General features: G+C 33.6%; 1 protein-coding gene across 1 annotated transcript in view; it reads left to right on the top strand.

The window, feature by feature from the left end:
• The window catches only part of CRISPLD1 (cysteine rich secretory protein LCCL domain containing 1), a 45,958-nt gene extending 27,098 nt beyond the window's left edge, over window positions 1-18,860 (top strand). Inside the window, exons 7-15 of the mRNA XM_008000926.3 lie at window positions 1,208-1,348; window positions 1,523-1,583; window positions 1,689-1,755; window positions 1,951-2,081; window positions 4,495-4,538; window positions 4,632-4,704; window positions 9,788-9,863; window positions 13,656-13,786; window positions 16,508-18,860. Coding sequence (XP_007999117.1) covers window positions 1,208-1,348; window positions 1,523-1,583; window positions 1,689-1,755; window positions 1,951-2,081; window positions 4,495-4,538; window positions 4,632-4,704; window positions 9,788-9,863; window positions 13,656-13,786; window positions 16,508-16,559 — 776 coding nt within the window. The 3' untranslated portion in view covers window positions 16,560-18,860. The remainder of the gene's footprint in view (window positions 1-1,207; window positions 1,349-1,522; window positions 1,584-1,688; window positions 1,756-1,950; window positions 2,082-4,494; window positions 4,539-4,631; window positions 4,705-9,787; window positions 9,864-13,655; window positions 13,787-16,507) is intronic.
• The last annotated feature ends 1,017 nt before the right edge of the window (window positions 18,861-19,877 follow it).

Raw genomic sequence — 19,877 nt, forward strand, 5'->3', positions numbered from 1 at the left:
TAAGAAAAGTATAATAGTTATATAAAACTGTAAAACTAGTTTTATATTACTTGAGTAGTACATTGAGTAGTACTCTCAAATGCATTTGATGTCTTAAATAGTAAATATGGTGTCCTGTTTATAACACATAAAGATAAACTGTTATGACAAAGCTTTGTGAAAAGTCACGCACTTGTGCATTCAAGTGAACGTTTTTTACTGCCTTGTACTTTTATTCTTAATGATGACTAAAGGAAGAATGATGTAGACTGAGTATAATATGATATTTGAACAATTACAGCGCTTTTTCAGTGCTCATAATGACACGTGTCTCTTTTTTTTCCCTTAATGATGCATTAACTAAAATGTGTAGAGAAGTGCCCATATATATCCCTGTGTTGTATAAGCCATTTAAAAATTCCTGGAAGTATTTGCAGCATTTTTTCCTTGTGTGGGTGTTTTTCATATTCTCTATGTCCAAACCTCCAACCTACCTGCCTCTTCCCCAGTGACCATTATCTTTTACTTAAAGCTGACTTTCCTGTGACTTCCCACTTTTTTTTTAGGTTCTGAGTTCTTGGGCATTCATCAAAATCATACGCCTCTCCAAAATGTGCCATTGTCAAGCCTTTGATAAAGGCCAATCTGGAAAAAAAGACATTAAATTCAAAGTTTGAAATTATTCTCCATAGTCAAGTTTAAATTTCTGCACATTGAATTTTCTTCTAAAGGAAAAAAACTTGCTATGGAGATGGATATTGTCATATATAAAAAGGGCATGTCAATCCTTCTTTAGGCCACATTTCCATTTGGGAGAAGTCTAAATGTGATCCTCCTGAAAATATTAAGAATATGATTTTAATTGAAATCAAATTTGATTTTGCTAAGCCATGACCTTATTAGATCACTGTGTAGATTTCATGGTATCATTATGAAAGTCAAACAATGATATGTTGAAATATAAGCAAAGTTTAGAAGAGGCTTCATTGAATATTAGTCAAACATTAACATAAATGAATCAAGGACTTAAAAGGCTTATGTGTGTATTTCACTTACTCCAATGCGGTACCTAAGATCACCACCTGAAGCCAAATCCTGTGCAAAAAAAAAAAAATACTGATTTTTCTAGTTCTCAATGTTAACGGGAGTATCAAAGTATATTATTATTTGATAATTTGTGCACTTGTAAAATAGGGTTAATATTTCCTAAATCTGCTTTCTCTAACAGAAGGGTCAGATGGGTATTATACCCCTCGAGAAGAGGAAACAAATGAAATAGAACGCCAGCAGTCACAAGTCCATGACACCCATGTCCAGACAAGATCAGATGATAGTAGCAGAAATGAAGTCATAAGCACACAGCAAATGTGTAAGACCTCTATATTACTTATAAAATTTCTTAGGTACCTAAATGGTGTGTCCATCAAGATTTTATTAATTTGAACATTTATAGAATGGCAAAAATTTTGTCATTAGGCTATATATAATGAATTACAACTGCTTTTATATTATATGAGTTATTTTGGTATTTTTTTCTTTATAGCCCAAATTGTTTCTTGTGAAGTAAGATTAAGAGATCAGTGCAAAGGAACAACCTGCAATAGGTAATATTTGTTATTATTTTGAAAATTAATTGACTGAATATAATAAATATTTTTATTTTGTACTGACATTCAAACTAAATTTTGTGCCCAATTACTTTTATTTAGGTACGAATGTCCTGCTGGCTGTGTGGATAGTAAAGCTAAAGTTATTGGCAGTGTACATTATGAAATGGTAAGTATTATAAATGTAATTATTTGAGGATAGGGTCCTTCCATATAATATTTTATTTTTATTGTGCAAAATAACTTACATAAGTATATTTTGCTCAGAAATATTTAATTTAAAATCATATAAATGGTAAATAGTTTGAACTTATGCAGAACTCTTATATTTTTAACATCCTTTTATCTCCTACTCTTTTCCAAGCAATCCAGCATTTGTAGAGCTGCAATTCATTATGGTATAATAGACAATGATGGCGGTTGGGTAGATATCACTAGACAAGGAAGAAAACATTATTTCATCAAGTCTAATAGAAATGGTATTCAGACAATTGGGTAAGTACACAAATAATCTTTTGGACCAGATAATTTTAAATTGTAGCAATGAACTAACACATTTTTTAAGAGCAAAGCATAGAATAATTTAAGAAGAAATAATTTGGTAATTTTCAAGGCTCATTTAGCTTGTAGTTTTATTAGACAAAAAGAAGATAAAGCATCTAAGGACAAAGTTGAACCCTTTTGCTTGTAATGGGCATGCTAAAACTCCAAATTTTTGAGTTGCATTAAAAATGTGTAAATTTACAGTTAATTCTCAATGTAAAGCAATATATTTTTTAGCTTGACAGAAAATACCCTGAGAAGGGTAATTAATTTGTATGTTCTTCTTGTCCTATTTAGGGAAAATGGCTTATTTCATGTAACATTAACTTCGTTGATAAGATAAATTACATTACAGAAAAGAGCATTTTGAAAAGTTCTCTAAATATGTGTTATGCTATGTCATCGTTCTTTTGTCCATTTAAAAGTATCTCAATATAAAAGCATTTAATTTTATTAATGTTTCTCCTATGAGGTGTACCAAATACCTTATTCCAAAACACTGTGCATTTTTATATGTACTATATAGAAAGTAGAAAAATGGGGGCTTTTGAAATACCTTTTTAGTGTCTTTTTCCTCTAAGTAAAACAGTAAACATTACTGAACTTCATACAGAATGCCTTTTCTTAGGAAATTTGACATTGTCTCTTTTGTTCAATACAGTTGCATGATATCTTCACAGTGGGGTTAAGTTAGAATTAATAACTATAAAAAACTATTAGGAACTCTTAAAAATTTGTGGAATGATCTCCTATGTAGTCTTTTTTTTATTGTTTTTCATTTGTTTGTTTTGTTTTTTTGCTTTTTGAGACAGGGTCTCACTCTGTCACCCAGACTGGAGTGCAGTGGCATGATCTCTGGTCACTGCAACCTCCACCTGCCGGGCTCAAGTGATTCTCCTGCCTCAGCCTCCCGAGTAGCTGGGATTACAGGCACGCACCACCATACCCGGCTAATTTTTGTATTTTTAGTAGAGACAGGGTTTCACCATGTTGGCCAGGCTGGTCTTGAACTCCTGACTGCAGTTGATCCACCCGCCTCGGCCTCCCAAAGTGCTAGGATTACAGGCGTGAGCCCACGCACCCAGCTTATACAGTCTTATTCAAAGGCTTGATCGGTGGTTTTTAGCTGTTAGTGATAACTCTTTTTAGCAATTTTTGTTGTTGTTGTTGTTAAGACAGAGTCTCACAAGTTCAACTTTTCCTGCCTCAGCCTCCCAAGCAGCTGGGACTACAGGCACTCACCACCATGTCCAACTAATTGTTATTTTTAGTAGAGATGGGGTTTCACCAGGTTGGCCAGGCTGGTCTCAAACTCCTGACTTCAAGTGATCCGTCAGCCTCAGCCTCTCATAGTGCCAGGATTACAGGCGTGAGCCACCACACTTGGCCAAAAGTTCTATAGAAATATTCATGAATTAACCTGTTCACTTGGCAAACATTTATTAATTACTTTCAATAAGTAATAAATAGTAGTTATTAGCTTTAGTAGCCAAGCAGTGGGTGTTCCATTAAAGGACATTTATCCTGTTATTTACTTTTTTTCCTCTTAATTTTTAATTATCTCTATTACAGAAATTCTCTTGAAACTTGAAGGCTATATTTAATAGGTTGTATATTTTATGCCTCAGAGAATGTTATTTCTTTTGGACACATTATAGATGAGGAATATTAAATACTGTATTTGAAGCTGACAGAAATAGAGAGTTGTTGAAATTTTACACCTTCAGTTCTGAGCTAATGTATTCAGAGAGTGAACCACGTTAAAATAGCCTTACCTTTTGCAATAGATGTTTTTCTAAAAATTTGGATATACATCAACCAATTAAAATATTGATGTGTAATTGTGTGCCTGATCTTATATTTCAGCATTTTAATAATGCACGTAAAGAGGAGAAGTTAATTCATTTTACTGTGGACATTTTGCTAGATACTAGGGGGAATAGAAAAGGAATAATGTACACTCCCTTCGGTACTTATTTTTTGTAGTCTTTTAATAGCATTGTCTTGTATTTCCTGTTGTGAAAGAATAAATAGTTCGGTCTTGTGGAGGCAGGAAATTAGTATTTGAGGGTTTTAATTTTGATAGGAATCAAAATAGATATAGCTTTATGCTATTATCTATAAGTTTTTGAGATTAATAATGAAAAGAGATCACCTTAAGAATGGTATTGATTTGGTTAATAACTGATGGTAATATGGATTTAGCATAAAACTGATGATGTATTCTTACATTGCTACTTGTCTAGTGTAATAAGTGTTTAAAAAGAAAATTAAGTGTTCATAGACTTGAAAGATTCCAGAAATGATGCTGCTGCTTATGATGACTGTGTGAAAATAATGAACATTTCTGTATTTTTACCTTCAGCAAATATCAGTCTGCTAATTCCTTCACAGTCTCTAAAGTAACAGGTTAGCACATTCTTCATCTTATTTTCTTAGTACTAAGTAATACGTTATTGCTTTCAAAGGATTCACTCATTGTTTTGTGTTTTAATTCTTCAGTTCAGGCTGTGACTTGTGAAACAACTGTGGAACAGCTCTGTCCATTTCATAAGCCTGCTTCACATTGCCCAAGGTAAACCAGTGTACACATAGGGAACTTTGGCCCTGCAATAACTGTTTTTGCCTGAAATTCTAGTGTCTCTGGGATTCAAAAGATGTATAATCTTGAACTGCTAAGCCGGAGGGAGCAATGGAACATCATAAACTACATGCACTCCAGGCAGGTGGAGTGTACTTTCTCCCAGTGCAAAAGTATTCTCTGCTATTTCATAATATCAGGGTTTATGCATGTAATCTGTATATTCATCTGTGCTGCAAAGAGTCCTTTATTAGTCTGCTCTGGCTGCTGTAACAAAATAACATTGACTGGGTGGTGTAAACAATAGAAATTTGTTTCTCACAGTTCTGGAGGTTGAGAAGTTCAAGATCAATGTGCTGGCTGGTTCCTGATGAGGGCTCTCTTCCTGGTCTACAGATGGCCACCTTCTCTGTGTCCTCACATGGTGGAGGAAGAAAGAGAGCTCTCTCTCTTACATCTCTTCTTATAAGGACACTAATCCTATTGGATGAGGACCCCCCTTATGAACTCATTTAACATTAATTACCTTCATAAAGGCCATGTGTCTCCAAGTTCAGTCAAATTGGGGATTGAGACTTCAACATATGAACTTTAAAGGGACAAAATCATTCAGTGCATAACAGTTTCTTACAACAGAAACTAAAGTGGCATAACTCATATTTTTAACATTATTATCTAGTTTTTTAAATTAGATCAATCTGATTGCATTTGGTAAGTTAAAAAGCCAATCTTTGCCTTTCATTTTTTTGTATATTCTCTTTTACAGAATTATAATGGAATTTATGTACTATAAAATCATGAAAAAAGCTTTATTTATCTTGGCCAAGCTAAGATGAAAACTGTTAGAAGTATTATGGTTTAATCCATAATCAGTAGATAGGAAAAATAAATTGTGTCTCCATATATCCAGTCTTAGTTCTATCTGCACTGTTTCCATTAATGCAAATATCCACACTACTTCTAAAAACTAGTAATGAGATTTCAAGATATAATTATAATGTGACAACATACCTAAAAATTTGAAGAGCTTAATTTTTATGGAAAAGTTTATCTACTTTGGAAAAACATCATTACTTACCCTTTTAAAATGAAAGCAACATTTCACTTAAAGAATGGGACTGGCTGTTCACAAGGTACATAAGGGAATCTTTATAACAGAAGACTGTGATCTTCATATAACAGAGTACTTCATTTTCTATCAGTTTCCAAGTTACAGATGTGATATAAACAATAGACTTCCTCACATACACATAGCCTGTTTCTTTTCAAATCATTTGTCTCTACTAATGCAGGACTGCTGTTATAATGTTTTTGGTCAGCTAACTTGGTGCATTCTAATTGAGAATTTTAGAAATCCTCAGCTTGTGTTTGCTGAAATCCGCAGATTACCAAGTATGCAGGATAATTTGAGAACCTCTTACTGGGTGAAGTGCATCATATACTTTTTGCCATTTGTTCACCAATGCTGAATATTTTTGTGATAAAAATACAATCTGCTGTTACTAGAGCTTGACCAATTATGCTCTTATAAGGCCCACATATTTGATTAAATCATTATTTGCTGTGTAGTCTTAGACAATTTTGTAGAAATATTTTTTTTCAGATTTCTCAAGACCCCTACATTTACAAATTGCAGTTTTAAAGAAAAAAGTAAAGATGTATTGCTAGGTGAAGCTGGTAAATTTTAGCATCATAATATGTGGGGAAAACCCAGGAACTTTAGAATTTAAATGTATAAATATTTATTAAATACCTACTAAGTACCAATAGTATGCCTAGCCTTATGTCAGCCATGTGACTAGGTTTATGAGGACCAAATAATAAGGATCGTCTCTGTCCATCATTCTAACATAAGGCTCTCAATAGCAGATGCTCAATAAATGGTAATTTTATAACTACAAAACAAACTATATCAACATTGTTGCAGAAGGGATAAATCAAGTAAAGCATTAATAAACAACCTCCCTATTTCTTGGCTTGTTTCAGAAAGCAAAACATCGAAATAGGGAAAATGATATAAATTTTTAAAATTTAATTTTAGCCTTTACTGTTACCAATATAATAAATCCATAGAAATGACAATTTTTACATAATATTGACGTTAAGTAGTCTGAAAAGCTTCTCCTTTTTTTTTTATTTCAGTGAAACAAAATTGTCTTTTGTTTTTCTCGTATGAAATTCGTAATAGTTTCATAAACTAGGTTATGATATTATGTATATGACAGGTTATAACTTTTAGGGAACCATGTAGTTGGTACATTTCTTTTAGAATTTCATATCACTTAAGTAGGCTGAGCCATAGTCTATTATGGAGAAAAAATGCCAATAAATAAATTAAATTAGCTCAAGAAAACCTTGAAGAAACAAGATTTACCTGCAAGTCATGTCCTTGAAAGTTTCCATGTCTGGTAGAACAATTCAAAATAAACTCTATCTTAAACTATTATTTAGTAACCATTTGGTTACTCTGTAGTAATTATTACTTAATATCTTATAAAAATTATAAGAAACATCCAGTTTTATATATATCTATAAACAATTAGATCTTTAAAATTTATTGAATGCTCAAGATGTTAAAGTAGATATTAAAGTATATCAGCATTTTCATTCAAAGTTTACCAACAAATTGTGGGTGAAAAAAAAAAAAAAAACCATTTACTGGACCAGTACCTACCTTCTCAGTAGTACTTAACAAGCTATTAAAAACAGATTGGAATACAAACAAGCAAAAACTTCCCCCAATCTTTGTTTTACCTGAACTTATCTGAGTAGAAACTAACTCAACTTGGATTATTGTCTTTGGCATTCCGGAAACCAACAGCTGAATATGGGCAAGATAGAGTTTGCAGAGCATGCAGAGCAAGTGATTTTACAACCATAAGGATGGCAGTGAACGCCTAGTAGTTCTCAAATACAGTAAGATCAGTTTCCAGTCAAAGGGGACACCCTTCCTCCTGCAGAAACCCCAGACAGCATCTTTTACAACAATCAATCCTTTAAGTCAAAGTTATAGAAACTCAGGTGCATTTATTACTTATATTTAAATGGTTCTGGTTTCCATGTTATGTGAAGTATATACACTCTAGAGTATACAGTGTTATACAAATTTTAGAAATAAGAACTATAACTATTTCTTAAAAGCTATCTTAAGGAAGATCTGCTTCAACTGGCAAGGGTAGTTTCAACTGAAGTATATTTAGAATACTTTCAGGAAAATTGTTGATGCTATCATCCACCAATGATTATCACATAATTATGTTGAGAGTCTCATTTACTACTTAAAATTGTGTTTTTTCCAGTTTTAGTTTGTATTTCCTTTTAGTGATGGGTGTGTGTGTGTGTGTGTGTGAATGCAGACGAGCCACTTGATTAAAAGTGAAGTGCCATTTGACAGTTTCTTGAACTTTGGGAGTAGATTTTTTAAAACATCATGTGATTGATTAAATATTGACAATTGGATACTTTGTTTAAGTAAAAAGCTTTTGGTCATATTGTATTAGAGCCTAACAACAACAAAAAAAGTGTTGGGAAATGTCTTTTAAGTGGGCTAAGCCAACCAGATGTCAGTAAGGCAGTAGGATTTCTAGAGGAAGAGCATTCCATGCAGAGAGGAAGATAAATGCAAAGGCTCTAAGGCAGAAGGCTATTGTGTGCATTTGAGGAATAACCATTAGGCCAGTGTGACTGGAGCAGGGTGAGAAAGTGGGAAAGGAGTAAGATAAAAAGTTGGAAAGGCAGTGAGGATAGAAGATGCAGGGCTTATTGACCTTCCTGAGGCTCTTGTCATTTACTCTGAATGTGATGGAAGCCACTGGAATATTTAGAGCAGAGGAATGATGTGTTTGAAATTGTACATTTTTTGTTGTTGTTTCGTTTTGTTTTGAGACGGAGTCTTGCTGTGTTGCCCAGGCTGAAGTGCAGTGGCACGATCTCAGCTCACTGCAACCTCTGCCTCCCAGGTTCCAGCAATTCTCCTGCCTCAGCCTCCCGAGTAGTGGGATTGCAGGCACCCAGCACCATGCCCGGCTAATTTTTGTATTTTTAGTAGAGACGGGGTTTCACCATGTTGGCCAGACTGGTCACGAACTCCTGACCTCAGGCAATCCACCCACCTCGGCCTCCCAGAGTGCTGGGATTACAGGCATGAGCTACCGCACCTGGCTGGACTTGTATGTTTTAATATAAGTATGAAAAACAGATTGAAGAGGGCCAAATTGGAAGCAGGGAGACCATAGAAGAAGCCTAGAAGAGCCTATTGCAGTATGTTAGAGAGTTGATGATAGAGCCCAGAGTTACCATGATTGAGGTGCTTGGGGATGCTCTGATCTTGAATATGTTTTAATGTACAGCCAATAGAAATTGCTGATGGGTTGAATATAAGGTGTGAGATTAAGAGAGGGATTGAAGACAGAAAGGTTTCTGGCCTGAGCACTTGGAATCATGGAGGTGCCATTTATTGCAATGGGAAGCCTACAGAAAGAACAGATTTGGGAACTAGAGAAGGAGATTAGGAATTTGGTTTCATACATGGTAAGCTTGAGATGTTTATTATGACTAAGTGGAGATGTTGAACAAGCAGTAGGATATTCATGTTTGGAATTAAGAGAGGTCCCAACTGGAAATGTAAATTTGGAAATCAGCCATTTAAAGATGATAATTAAAACCATGAAACTGAATGAGATTCCAAAGATGTGAATATAAAGAAGAGAAACTATGAGATATATGAGGCAGACAATGATTCAGATTTTCAAGTTATTGGTTTACTAAATTCTACAGATATAATGAGTACCAACTTCTCAGATACATAGAGATGCTTTCTGATGTTTCTTTTGACTCGAAATCCCCACATTAGACAGCTTCCTACTTTTTTTAAAATCACATTTGTGCCAAAAGATAGAAATAGATAAACAGAAGCAATTGTGTCTACTGCCTGGGCTTGTACAATTGACCTATTTCAGGAGAAAACAATGAGTAGGGTTTAGAATTTGAGCTTACTTTGTGTATACATATCTGTGGTTTTACTAATGAGAAAGACTTAAGTAACCAGCTTACTTAATATATATATTATTTTTTTCAGAGTATACTGTCCTCGTAACTGTATGCAAGCAAATCCACACTATGCTCGTGTAATTGGAACTCGAGTTTATTCCGATGTAAGTATCCTAATTTATACAGCTTTCAACATTCATGTATATATATAAATGTATAGCCACATTTAAATGTATATATGTACATTTATATACAGAGCAAAGAAACAGACTTTGTTAATAGGCATTCTCAGAAGAGTCAAACATCCATATCACCAAAAAATTAATATCCATATGTAAGATATGAGTGTATAATTATTTGACAAAACTTTTCTTCACATTCTCCCCATATGTTTTATATAAGACACATAATGAAATAGTCTATAGTCATTGTTGGGAAGGAAAATGTGTTTTGTTTTTCTTTTGATTCTTTCGTATTTGAAGTCTAAACTGGATAATTAAGATTTTGTCAAAAGTCTAAACAATATCTTCACTGCCAAACGACCATTTAAAATGTAGCATAGAGTCATAGAGATGCTACATTAAAATATATGCAAAAGAGAACTAATTGAGGGGATGTTTTAAGAGATGACTTTAGTGGGGTTGGACAAGGAATGTGAGCTGTGATGGCCCAGGCTGGAGTGCAGTGGCATGGTCATATCTCAGTTTAACCTCAAACTTGGGCTCAAGTGATCCTCCTGCCTCAGCCTCCCAAGTAGCTGGAAGAACAAACACATGACACCATGCCTGGCTCTTTTTCTGTTGTTGTAGAGATGGGGTCTCACTGTGTTGCCCAGGCTGGTGTGGCCTCAAGCAGTCCTCTTGCCTTGGCCTTCCAAGGTGCCAGGCCTGTTAAGTGCTTGTTGAGCTAGGTTTTTAGTGTCCATTGGTAAAGAGGATCAGGGAACATGTTCTAGTGGGATAAGTGACATTTACAAAGTAATGGAGTTAAGAGTAAATGAGCTGCACATCAGTCTAGCAGATAGCTTTGTTTCTGATCTGCTGAAAATCGGAACGAAAAGGGCCTTCAACCAAGTTAGTCTGAGAGAGAGAGGAACCCAGCTTACATCAGTGTGTGGACAAAGTCTGAAAGCGCACACTGATGAGTTTACATTTTATGAGGCAAACACTTAGAAACCATTACAGATTTCTAAGCCAGAGAGTTACAAATGCAAATTTAGGAAATGTCTTATGCACATACTCAATAGAATATTAAGGGAATTTGATCATATAAAGAGGACTGAATATGTATATTACCACCTATTTCTCTTGGTGAGCTTTCTTAGGTCCAGATTTTTTTCAGTTCAGCTTTACCTTTGCAGTTATTCTCCAATTCTGAGTCTCTCTCAAGCTCCAGATTTGAACTAGTCTTATGTGCCACTGAAATGTCCTGCTGGTATCTTGAACATGCTAGTCTTCACATTTGTGCTTATATTCTTGCCTCTGTTGAAATGCAATATTTTTGAAAATTTTGTGTCAAAATTGTGGTCATTCTTCAAAACCTAAATTATTGCCACTTTCTCTGTGAGGGTGTGTTGCTGGACCTTCCAACCCAAGTATGAAGTTGCCCCTATTTCAACCCCTATCACTTTATTTTCTCCTTTTGGCACTTAGCCTGTTGAATTTGATATTATGATTATTACCCTATCTCTTTTATTAGTTTGTAAGTTTCTCAAGGGCAGCAGCTGGGTTATTCATTCATTGTTTTTTGATCACAAATTTGATGTCTGCCAAGCCGTGAACAAGACAGGCACGTCCTGCCTGAACAGAGCTTAGAGCACATAGTTACGTCAGATATTAACCAAGTACCTTGCACATAAATATTTGTTGAAACAAGTAGATTAACAAATATATAGGAATGTGCATATCTGAACTCAACAGAGATTTCCAAAGCAATTATACTTTTCAGATTTTCCCTTTAAGCAGGAGAACTTTTAATTTTAGTCATGTCTAGTGAAAATCTTTCAAAATATCCTGTATACTTCTATACCCTTAAAGCCATCTATTTGTTAGAGTTAAGGTTTTGTTAGAACTCATATCTTAAGATCATTTTATCTTTCTACCCTCAGTGAAATGGGTGTGTAATGTGTGTATCATATAGGTCGTTTGAAGAGTAAGTTGGAAATACAAAGATTACTGTCAAATGGCAAGTATGAAATCAGAGATCCAATCATTAATTGCCAGTCTTCCCTGGCCCGACAAAATACATTATCTCTCCAAATAAAGTATGAAAATGTGAGAACCAATCAGCCAGACTCTCTCCCTCCTTCCCTCCTTCCCTCCCTCCTTCCTTTCTCTTTCTTTCCTTCCATTTATAGTTAGACCTTGTACATTCTGTTTATTTGAACTTTTATTTATAGTTTATTATATATTTCTGCATTCATTAAAAATTCTATTTTTACAGATAAATAATTCTTTTCATCACATATTAGAGTTTATGAAGTCTGAGTATGAAAAGAAAATGTCTTCTGACCTTTGAACTCAAATAGGGATGCCTGCTGAATGCACAATTGCAGGCAATACAATAGCCTCAAAACATATTAAGTACTTGGACTTAGTAAACGTTGTATCTAAGCACTTTTGTTGCCTTGGGAAAAATGCTGATTAATACTCTTTTAACAGAACAAATACTGAAATGTGCACAGAATTATTTTTAATTCCATCTGTTAGGAACCATATTGGATGCAAATGTAATTCAGTGGGACTTTAAATGTTGAAGAAAATGCCTTTGAGTAAGGATGGAGGTTTTAGATACATGGTATTTTGTGATACAGCAAAAGCATGGAAAGGATTAAACAGCTTGGCATTCAGACTCTGATCTAATAAATACTGACTGATGCTCTAGAGTTCACAGCACAGTAATAAAGCAAGGTCATGTAAGATATACATGCTTATGCGAACTTAAAAAAGCATATTAAATCACTCACATGTGCATAGAGATAAAAGAACACACCAATGGAATCAGAAAAGACCCATGGGCATTTGACATGGATTGCTTTATACTGAAACAGTTAAAATATTTTCTTTGGTCGGATTTCCTTGGATTGTACTTAGTTGTTGACAAAGTTTGGTAAAACATTTGGACTAAAGCAAATGTTAAAATTGAAGATTTTAATGGGCCAAAAGAAATGATCTGACTTTTAGAATTCAGTAGTTTTAAAAATTTGAAAGTACTGGAACTGAAACAATAATTTTCTTCTCCATAGAAATCCCATTCAGTTCAGATTATATGACTAGTACAATGTAATCAGAGGACTTTCCTAGTATTTCATGTCAGACCATTCAAACTAAATTGACAGGCATTACAAATCTAGGTAGAAGCTATGATGATTCTTCATTTTTTTCTTTTTAGGGTTATTAGGCAAAGTTTATCTGTGTAGATTACATTATTTACTAAGAAAAAAACTACCCCATTTCTTGTATTTTGGAACAAGGGCCATAGTCATATGCAGAACTATGGTGGAGTTTGTATTAGGCAAAAGTGAACATACCTGAGGGATGAATAATCTAACCTGTGAGCATTTAGTCAGAGTGAGCCCAGTATAGAACAAAGGCTAAAACTGAAGAATGACAAACAGGCGCTAGATGAGATAAAAGAAGCTTATTTGCTTTTTATTGCTTTGATACTCTAAAGCCTACTGTTTGGACCGAACAGGTGTTTGCTAGATTAGACTGGGGAGGGGTCTTACCATTGCATCACCCTTAAGGTTGGCCTTCAGCCTTGCTCCGAATTGGCTTTGACTTTGTGACATTTCAAACACTCCTTTATGCACAAAACCTCATCCTGTAGCTGTTCACTGGCTATCCATGACATCAGGATGTCAGCGACTTCAGTCTATTAATAACGGAAGAATAGGCTGGACAAGTCCAACAGGAATTTCCAATAATGGCAGTTTGTTTGTTTCCTTGCCTTCTCAGCTGTCCAGTATCTGCAGAGCAGCAGTACATGCTGGAGTGGTTCGAAATCACGGTGGTTATGTTGATGTAATGCCTGTGGACAAAAGAAAGACCTACATTGCTTCTTTTCAGAATGGAATCTTCTCAGAAAGGTAAAAACAAAACATATGTATGTATAATTTTACATACCATCTATCACTCTATTCATGATTGCTGCACAGTTGACCCACTTTAACATTTTTAATTTTTTTCAAAGTTAAGTGGCAGAGTCAATGTGTTCCTTTGCACACTTGTGTACCAGTCAGCCTTCCAGGGATGGGAGAAGCTGTAGTACCAGAGGTGCCTGTCTCCTGCAGGCTTATAAAAATCAACATGAAAATCGGATTACAAGTCAGAACTACTCTTTTGTTAATTGATCTTATAATTAGGAACTTTCTTTCATCCTCTTTTGGATTTTCTAGATTGGTTTTTATATTTAATTCTTTCTAGGTGAGCAAGGCACAGCATATTTCTCTAATCCAGTTATCTGACAAAGTATTTGACGAAAACAATGTCTGATTTTCCCTAGAACCAAACTCTCTAATTGATTTGAAGTTGGATGCCTAGTGTGATATAAATGAACTCTTTCAGGTCATTTTTCATATTATTTAACCCACCCACTAGTGTCATGTATTTTGGTGATGTGAGAAAATTCTTGTAACTCACTTTATCGGGTATCACTAAATATTAAAATAAATGAAGCAATGGTGATTTTTTAAATCATTGTTACTTATAAAAGTAATATTAAAAGTCCTATTTATTTGTATATAGAAAAATCCCTAACTTTTAGGTATTTCCTGGGTTCTTCAAAATTTCCAATGGAGAGCACACATATGTACACCAAAGGATGTGTCATGCGAGGTATCTAGATTAGCTTCCATGTAACCATCTGGGTGTCATCCTCTCAAAAATACAAATCTGCATTATCTGTTTTCATATTAGACTATATCAAGAGGTGAGTGTTGAGAAAGTGACATCTCTACAACCTGCTGATGTCCTCTTTAAGCAGAATAATATATAAAATGGATCTTTGAGTTATAAAATTGGATATGCAACTTTATAAGCTAAACTGAGTGATACGGTTTTATTCATGCCTCGTAATTCTTAGATTTATTTTAAAACCATAAAATGATAGGTGATATCCTAATAAAATGGTATAATAATTATTTTTGAGTACCTACTATGAATATTCCAGATGTTAGATGCTCCTGAGCACTCTAAGTATGTTAGCTCAGCTTCAACATCCTTGAAATGTGAGGTCTATACCCGGAGAGAGAGAGAGAGAGATATATATGTATGTATGTATGTGTGTGTGCGTGTGTGTGTATGTATATGTGTGTGTGTGTCTGTATATATGAGTATGTGTATATAAGTGTGTATATGCATATGTGTGTGACTGTATATATGTGTGAGGGTGCATATGCATATTTATGTATATATGTGTGTTTCTGTGTATGTGTGAATGTATATATATACACATACATTTTATATATACACATATACATACATATACACATATACATATGTATATATATGTTAACTGAGACTCCGAGGGGTTAAATGATGTGCCCAAGTTCATATAACTTGTAAATCTCAAAGCTTAGATTCAGTCCGTAGGCTCAGAGATATGTGTTATTCCAGTATTTAACTGTGTACAAAAAGGAAACACAGCAAACACATTCACTTCCTGAGGCACTCAGTCAGTCTGTTTTTCATAAATAAAATATTTGGATTGGCCATCTACTTGCATGAAAAACCTGGCATGCATGCATGCACATGTGTGTATATGTTGTGTGTGCACCCTTGTGATACCCTTATTTTTGCTCACTCAAAAATTCTCTCCCTTTTTTCTTGTACGAATAAATATATAAAAGATATTTCACTTTCTCTTTCTTAGCATTTATTTTATTGATCTCCAAAAGTTTTTTGTAATTATTAAGGAAATAAAACTTTATGTAAAAGCTTCAAAAGCTTACAGTTGATTTGAATAAATAATGATTAATGGTACTACCAATCTGTTTTAACTTTTAGACTTTTAAACAAAACATACCTTGATTTATGTTGCTAAATAAATATAAACAATTTAGTAAAGAGTAAAATTTATGAGTCTGCATTACTTTTAACTTCTATTTAAAAGTACTTTCAAAATGAGATTGAATGCTCTGTGTGTGTGTGTGTATGTGTGTGTGTCTGTGTGTGTGTGTGTGTCTGTGTGTGTCTGTGTGTGTGTATTTTTTCATTTCAGTGAAGATATTCTTAGGTCCTTTCAGATTTGACCATTAAATATCCTTACTAATATTTTTCTTGAAATTATAGATGTTAAGAGTATTAATTGGTATGATAGCAATGTAATTTAAATTTTGTCAGACTTGGGCAATGATGATAAACTAGTGGGCAATGATAATAAGCTAGTGCTCTAGAGTATTGCCTAAGTATCAGCTGTATTTTTAGCTTGTAACCATGCATATCAGTTGTAAATCTGAATCTCAGTATTCCCCATTAAAATGGAATAACAGCTGCCAAACTCTGCTTTATGAGAATGAAGGGAAATAATATAGGGAAACATGATGTAGAATCTATGAAGTTCTGTAGAGACTACTATTATTACCATTACACATCTTAAATGTTGTTAGTACTTGCAGCCCAGCATGGAACCAAGAGTTAAGCTCTTTCGTTCAGGCTTTCCAATAACTATAAATTATAGTAGCCTAAGAAAGTTGACCATCTGGATTCGTAGAGCTGCTTTCTTGACTGTCATAAGAAAGCATGATTTATAAGAAGGATTATGTATAGAGATAACAATATACTTTGTGTATTTTTTTTTTCTTTTGCAGTTTACAGAATCCTCCAGGAGGAAAGGCATTCAGAGTATTTGCTGTTGTGTGAAATGGAATACTTGGAAGAGGATTGTAAAGACTATTCCAAATGCAGTATTTCTGAATTTTGTATAAAACTGTAACATTACTGTACAGAGTACATCAACTATTTTCAGCTCCCAAAAGTGCCAAATACATATAAATCTTGATAAACAAAGTCTATAAAATAAAACATGGGACATTAGCTTTGGGAAAAGTAATGAAAATATAATGGTTTTAGAAATCCTGTGTTAAATATTGCTATATTTTCTTAGCAGTTATTTCTACAGTTAATTACATAGTCATGATTGTTCTACATTTCATATATTATATGGTGCTTTGTATATGCCACTAATAAAATGAATCTAAACATTGAATGTGAATGGCCCTCAGAAAATCACCTAGTACATTTAAAAACTATCGACTATAAAACTGAAAGAAACTTTATCACATTTTCCCCAGTTCAATGCTATGCCATTATCAACTCCAAATAATCTCAAATAATTTTCCACTTAATAACTAAGGTTTTTTTTCTTCTGTTAATTTAGGCATATAGAATATTAAGTTCTGATATTGCACTTCTTATTTTATATAAAATAATCCTTTAATATCCAAATGAATCTATTAAAATGTTTGATTCCTTGGGAGTGGCCTTAAAAATAAATGTAATAAAGTTAGAGTAGTGGTATGAAAACATTCCTAGTGATCATATAGTAAATGTAGGGTTAAGCATGGGCAGCCAGAGCTTTCTATGTACTGTTAAAATTAAGGTCACATATTTTCTTTTGTATCCTGGCAAATACTCCTGCAGGGCAGGAAGTATAATAGCAAAAAGTTGAACAAAGATGAACTAATGTATTACATCACCATTGCCACTGATTTTTTTTTTTAATGGTAAATGACCTTGTGTATAAATATTGCCATATCATGGTGCCTATAATGGTGATATATTTGTTTCTATGAAAAATGTATTGTGCTTTGATACTAAAATCTGTAAAATGTTAGTATTGGTAACTTTTTTTTTTCTGCTGGTGGATTTACTATTTCACATAAACATATTAAAATTAATCATGTTTCAAATTTTATTTTCAGTTCCTTTTGCATGCTTATTTTGATTTAGAAATCACTTTAAGATAAATGAACAAAATTATTGTAAGTCTTCTAAATTTGGTTTATTGACGTTAGTATCGATAACATACTTAATACCAGATGTCTACAAAATTGACCTAATTATTTCAGTATTTGCATGTGAAAGAGAAACATATATTTAGAGACATAGCAAGGGAGATTTTGAATAAAGAGAGATGAATTTATAAAGTAGGAAAAAATCTGAAAGGTACAAAGTGATTATAAAAGAATTAACAGGACAATAAATACTTCAAATACTTTTAGAAGGTAAATGATTAGGAGCTTAGGAGGAATAAAAGAGATAAATACCATGCAGTGATCAAGGAAAGCAAGAGAGCGGATAATACAAAAGTGAAAGAAGAAGGGCTCACATAAATCACTTCTGGAGTGCAAATTATAAAGACATCAACATTTTGGATCATTTAATAAGTATTGGCTTATAGCTAAGTGGTTCCAAATACTGGTAATTAAAACAATGATGTATACATTAAAGATTGCAAAACTTAAAAGCAGATTTTTATGGGAACATTTTTTGAAAGGATACATTACCACCTTCTTAAATAGTGTGACTTTACATAGACTCTTTTTCTGGTCCTTACTGCCCCTCCCACAACAGGGACGCCCCATCAGTTCTGTCAGTATAAGATTTTCTTCTATTTGCTCTTAGTTTAAATCTCCATCATCAATTCCCCTTACTGTTGTAATGTCTTCAGCTGAAGCCTCTTCTTTGTGTCTTTTTCCATTCCTTTTTAATGCATTCGTATTTCCCAGCTCCAGAACCCTCGAAATTAACTCTTCCGTGAGTTTCCATTGCTTAAGAAAAACCGAACACCCTTGTAAAAACATTTGAGAACTTTCATAGTCTTGTTCATATTGTTTACCTATCTTTGACACAAGGCGTGGCCTCGGGTAATTTATTTAGCTTCAATTTACCTTACCTGTAAAATGGAACAAATAATATCTCCTTGAGATTGCTCTACGAATTAATTGACACATTATGTGTAATGTACTTAAAGGAATAATAAACACGTGGTCGTGGATGCCATTTTCTATTATTATCATAACTTTTGTTATTTAGTTTGAGGAAACTATTCATCTGTCATATACTATTGATCCTTTGGCACTTAAGTAAATGTGAAATCCTCCAGGAATTTTCCTGTGATTCTCCTTGTAAGAAATAAATGCTAATACGATATCCTTTTAATTTGGCCATTTAAATTATTTAATTTGTGTTTGATTATATTCTTTAAAAGATAAGCTCTTTGTGAATGGTAATACTCATCTCTTTACCCAAGAGCACAATTATCTCAATGATTTTTACGTCCGTGGACTCTACAAATGGTGTATCAGTATTGTTGAGTGAGCATTCCAACAATTTGTAATTTTATTTTTGATGAAAATGATTTTTTTCCACATTAAAATGTGATGTCAACACAAACATAAAGTACTATAGCTAGTGAAAATAATTTATTGATAGACATGGATTTAAAACAGATCAATGCTTATAGAATAGTATTAATATTACATTAGCATTTAAAGTTTACCAGACCATGTGTTACTTTAATGCTCTTCACATATTAAAAATTATTATGTATTTCAAACATAGTATTTTGAAAATAAATTAATATTAGATAATTTGCATATTATAGGGTCCACTTTTCAATACTGTACTCTAAAATCTTGACTGTTCTCTAGCCATTCTAAAATGTTTTTAAAGAAATGTAAACTTCTAAATAGCATGGTGAGCCAAGCAAAGAAACAGAGCTATCATTTTTGCAGACATACCAAATTTCAGATTTGGACTTTAAGCTAATTCATTGCACAAAGAATTACATTGTTAGAGTTGATTTAAAAAACTTATCTGAGGTGATACTTCTACCCTGGCACCATAATATTCAGGAGCTGAAGAAATAGTTTAGTGAAATAATCTGATCCTCTTTTATTAATTTGTTATAATTAAGTCGAAATTATATCAGTTCGAGATTTTAAAAAGGCAAGCAAACTCGTTAGAACACTGCTCTTAACAATTAGATATTCTCTACTTCCTCTTATCCCCCAATCCTTATGTCACTTTGCACAGAATTACCAGACCGTGAAACAATGCTGGTAAGCAAACATCCTTGCACTGAACCATTAAGTTATGAAAACTAATTTTCCAATGATTACTAACAATAGTGAATTGGCAATTATGTTTACCACTATACCAATGAAGATGAAAAGC

Source organism: Chlorocebus sabaeus, chromosome 8 (genome assembly GCF_047675955.1).
Source record: "Chlorocebus sabaeus isolate Y175 chromosome 8, mChlSab1.0.hap1, whole genome shotgun sequence".
NCBI lineage: Eukaryota > Metazoa > Chordata > Mammalia > Primates > Cercopithecidae > Chlorocebus > Chlorocebus sabaeus.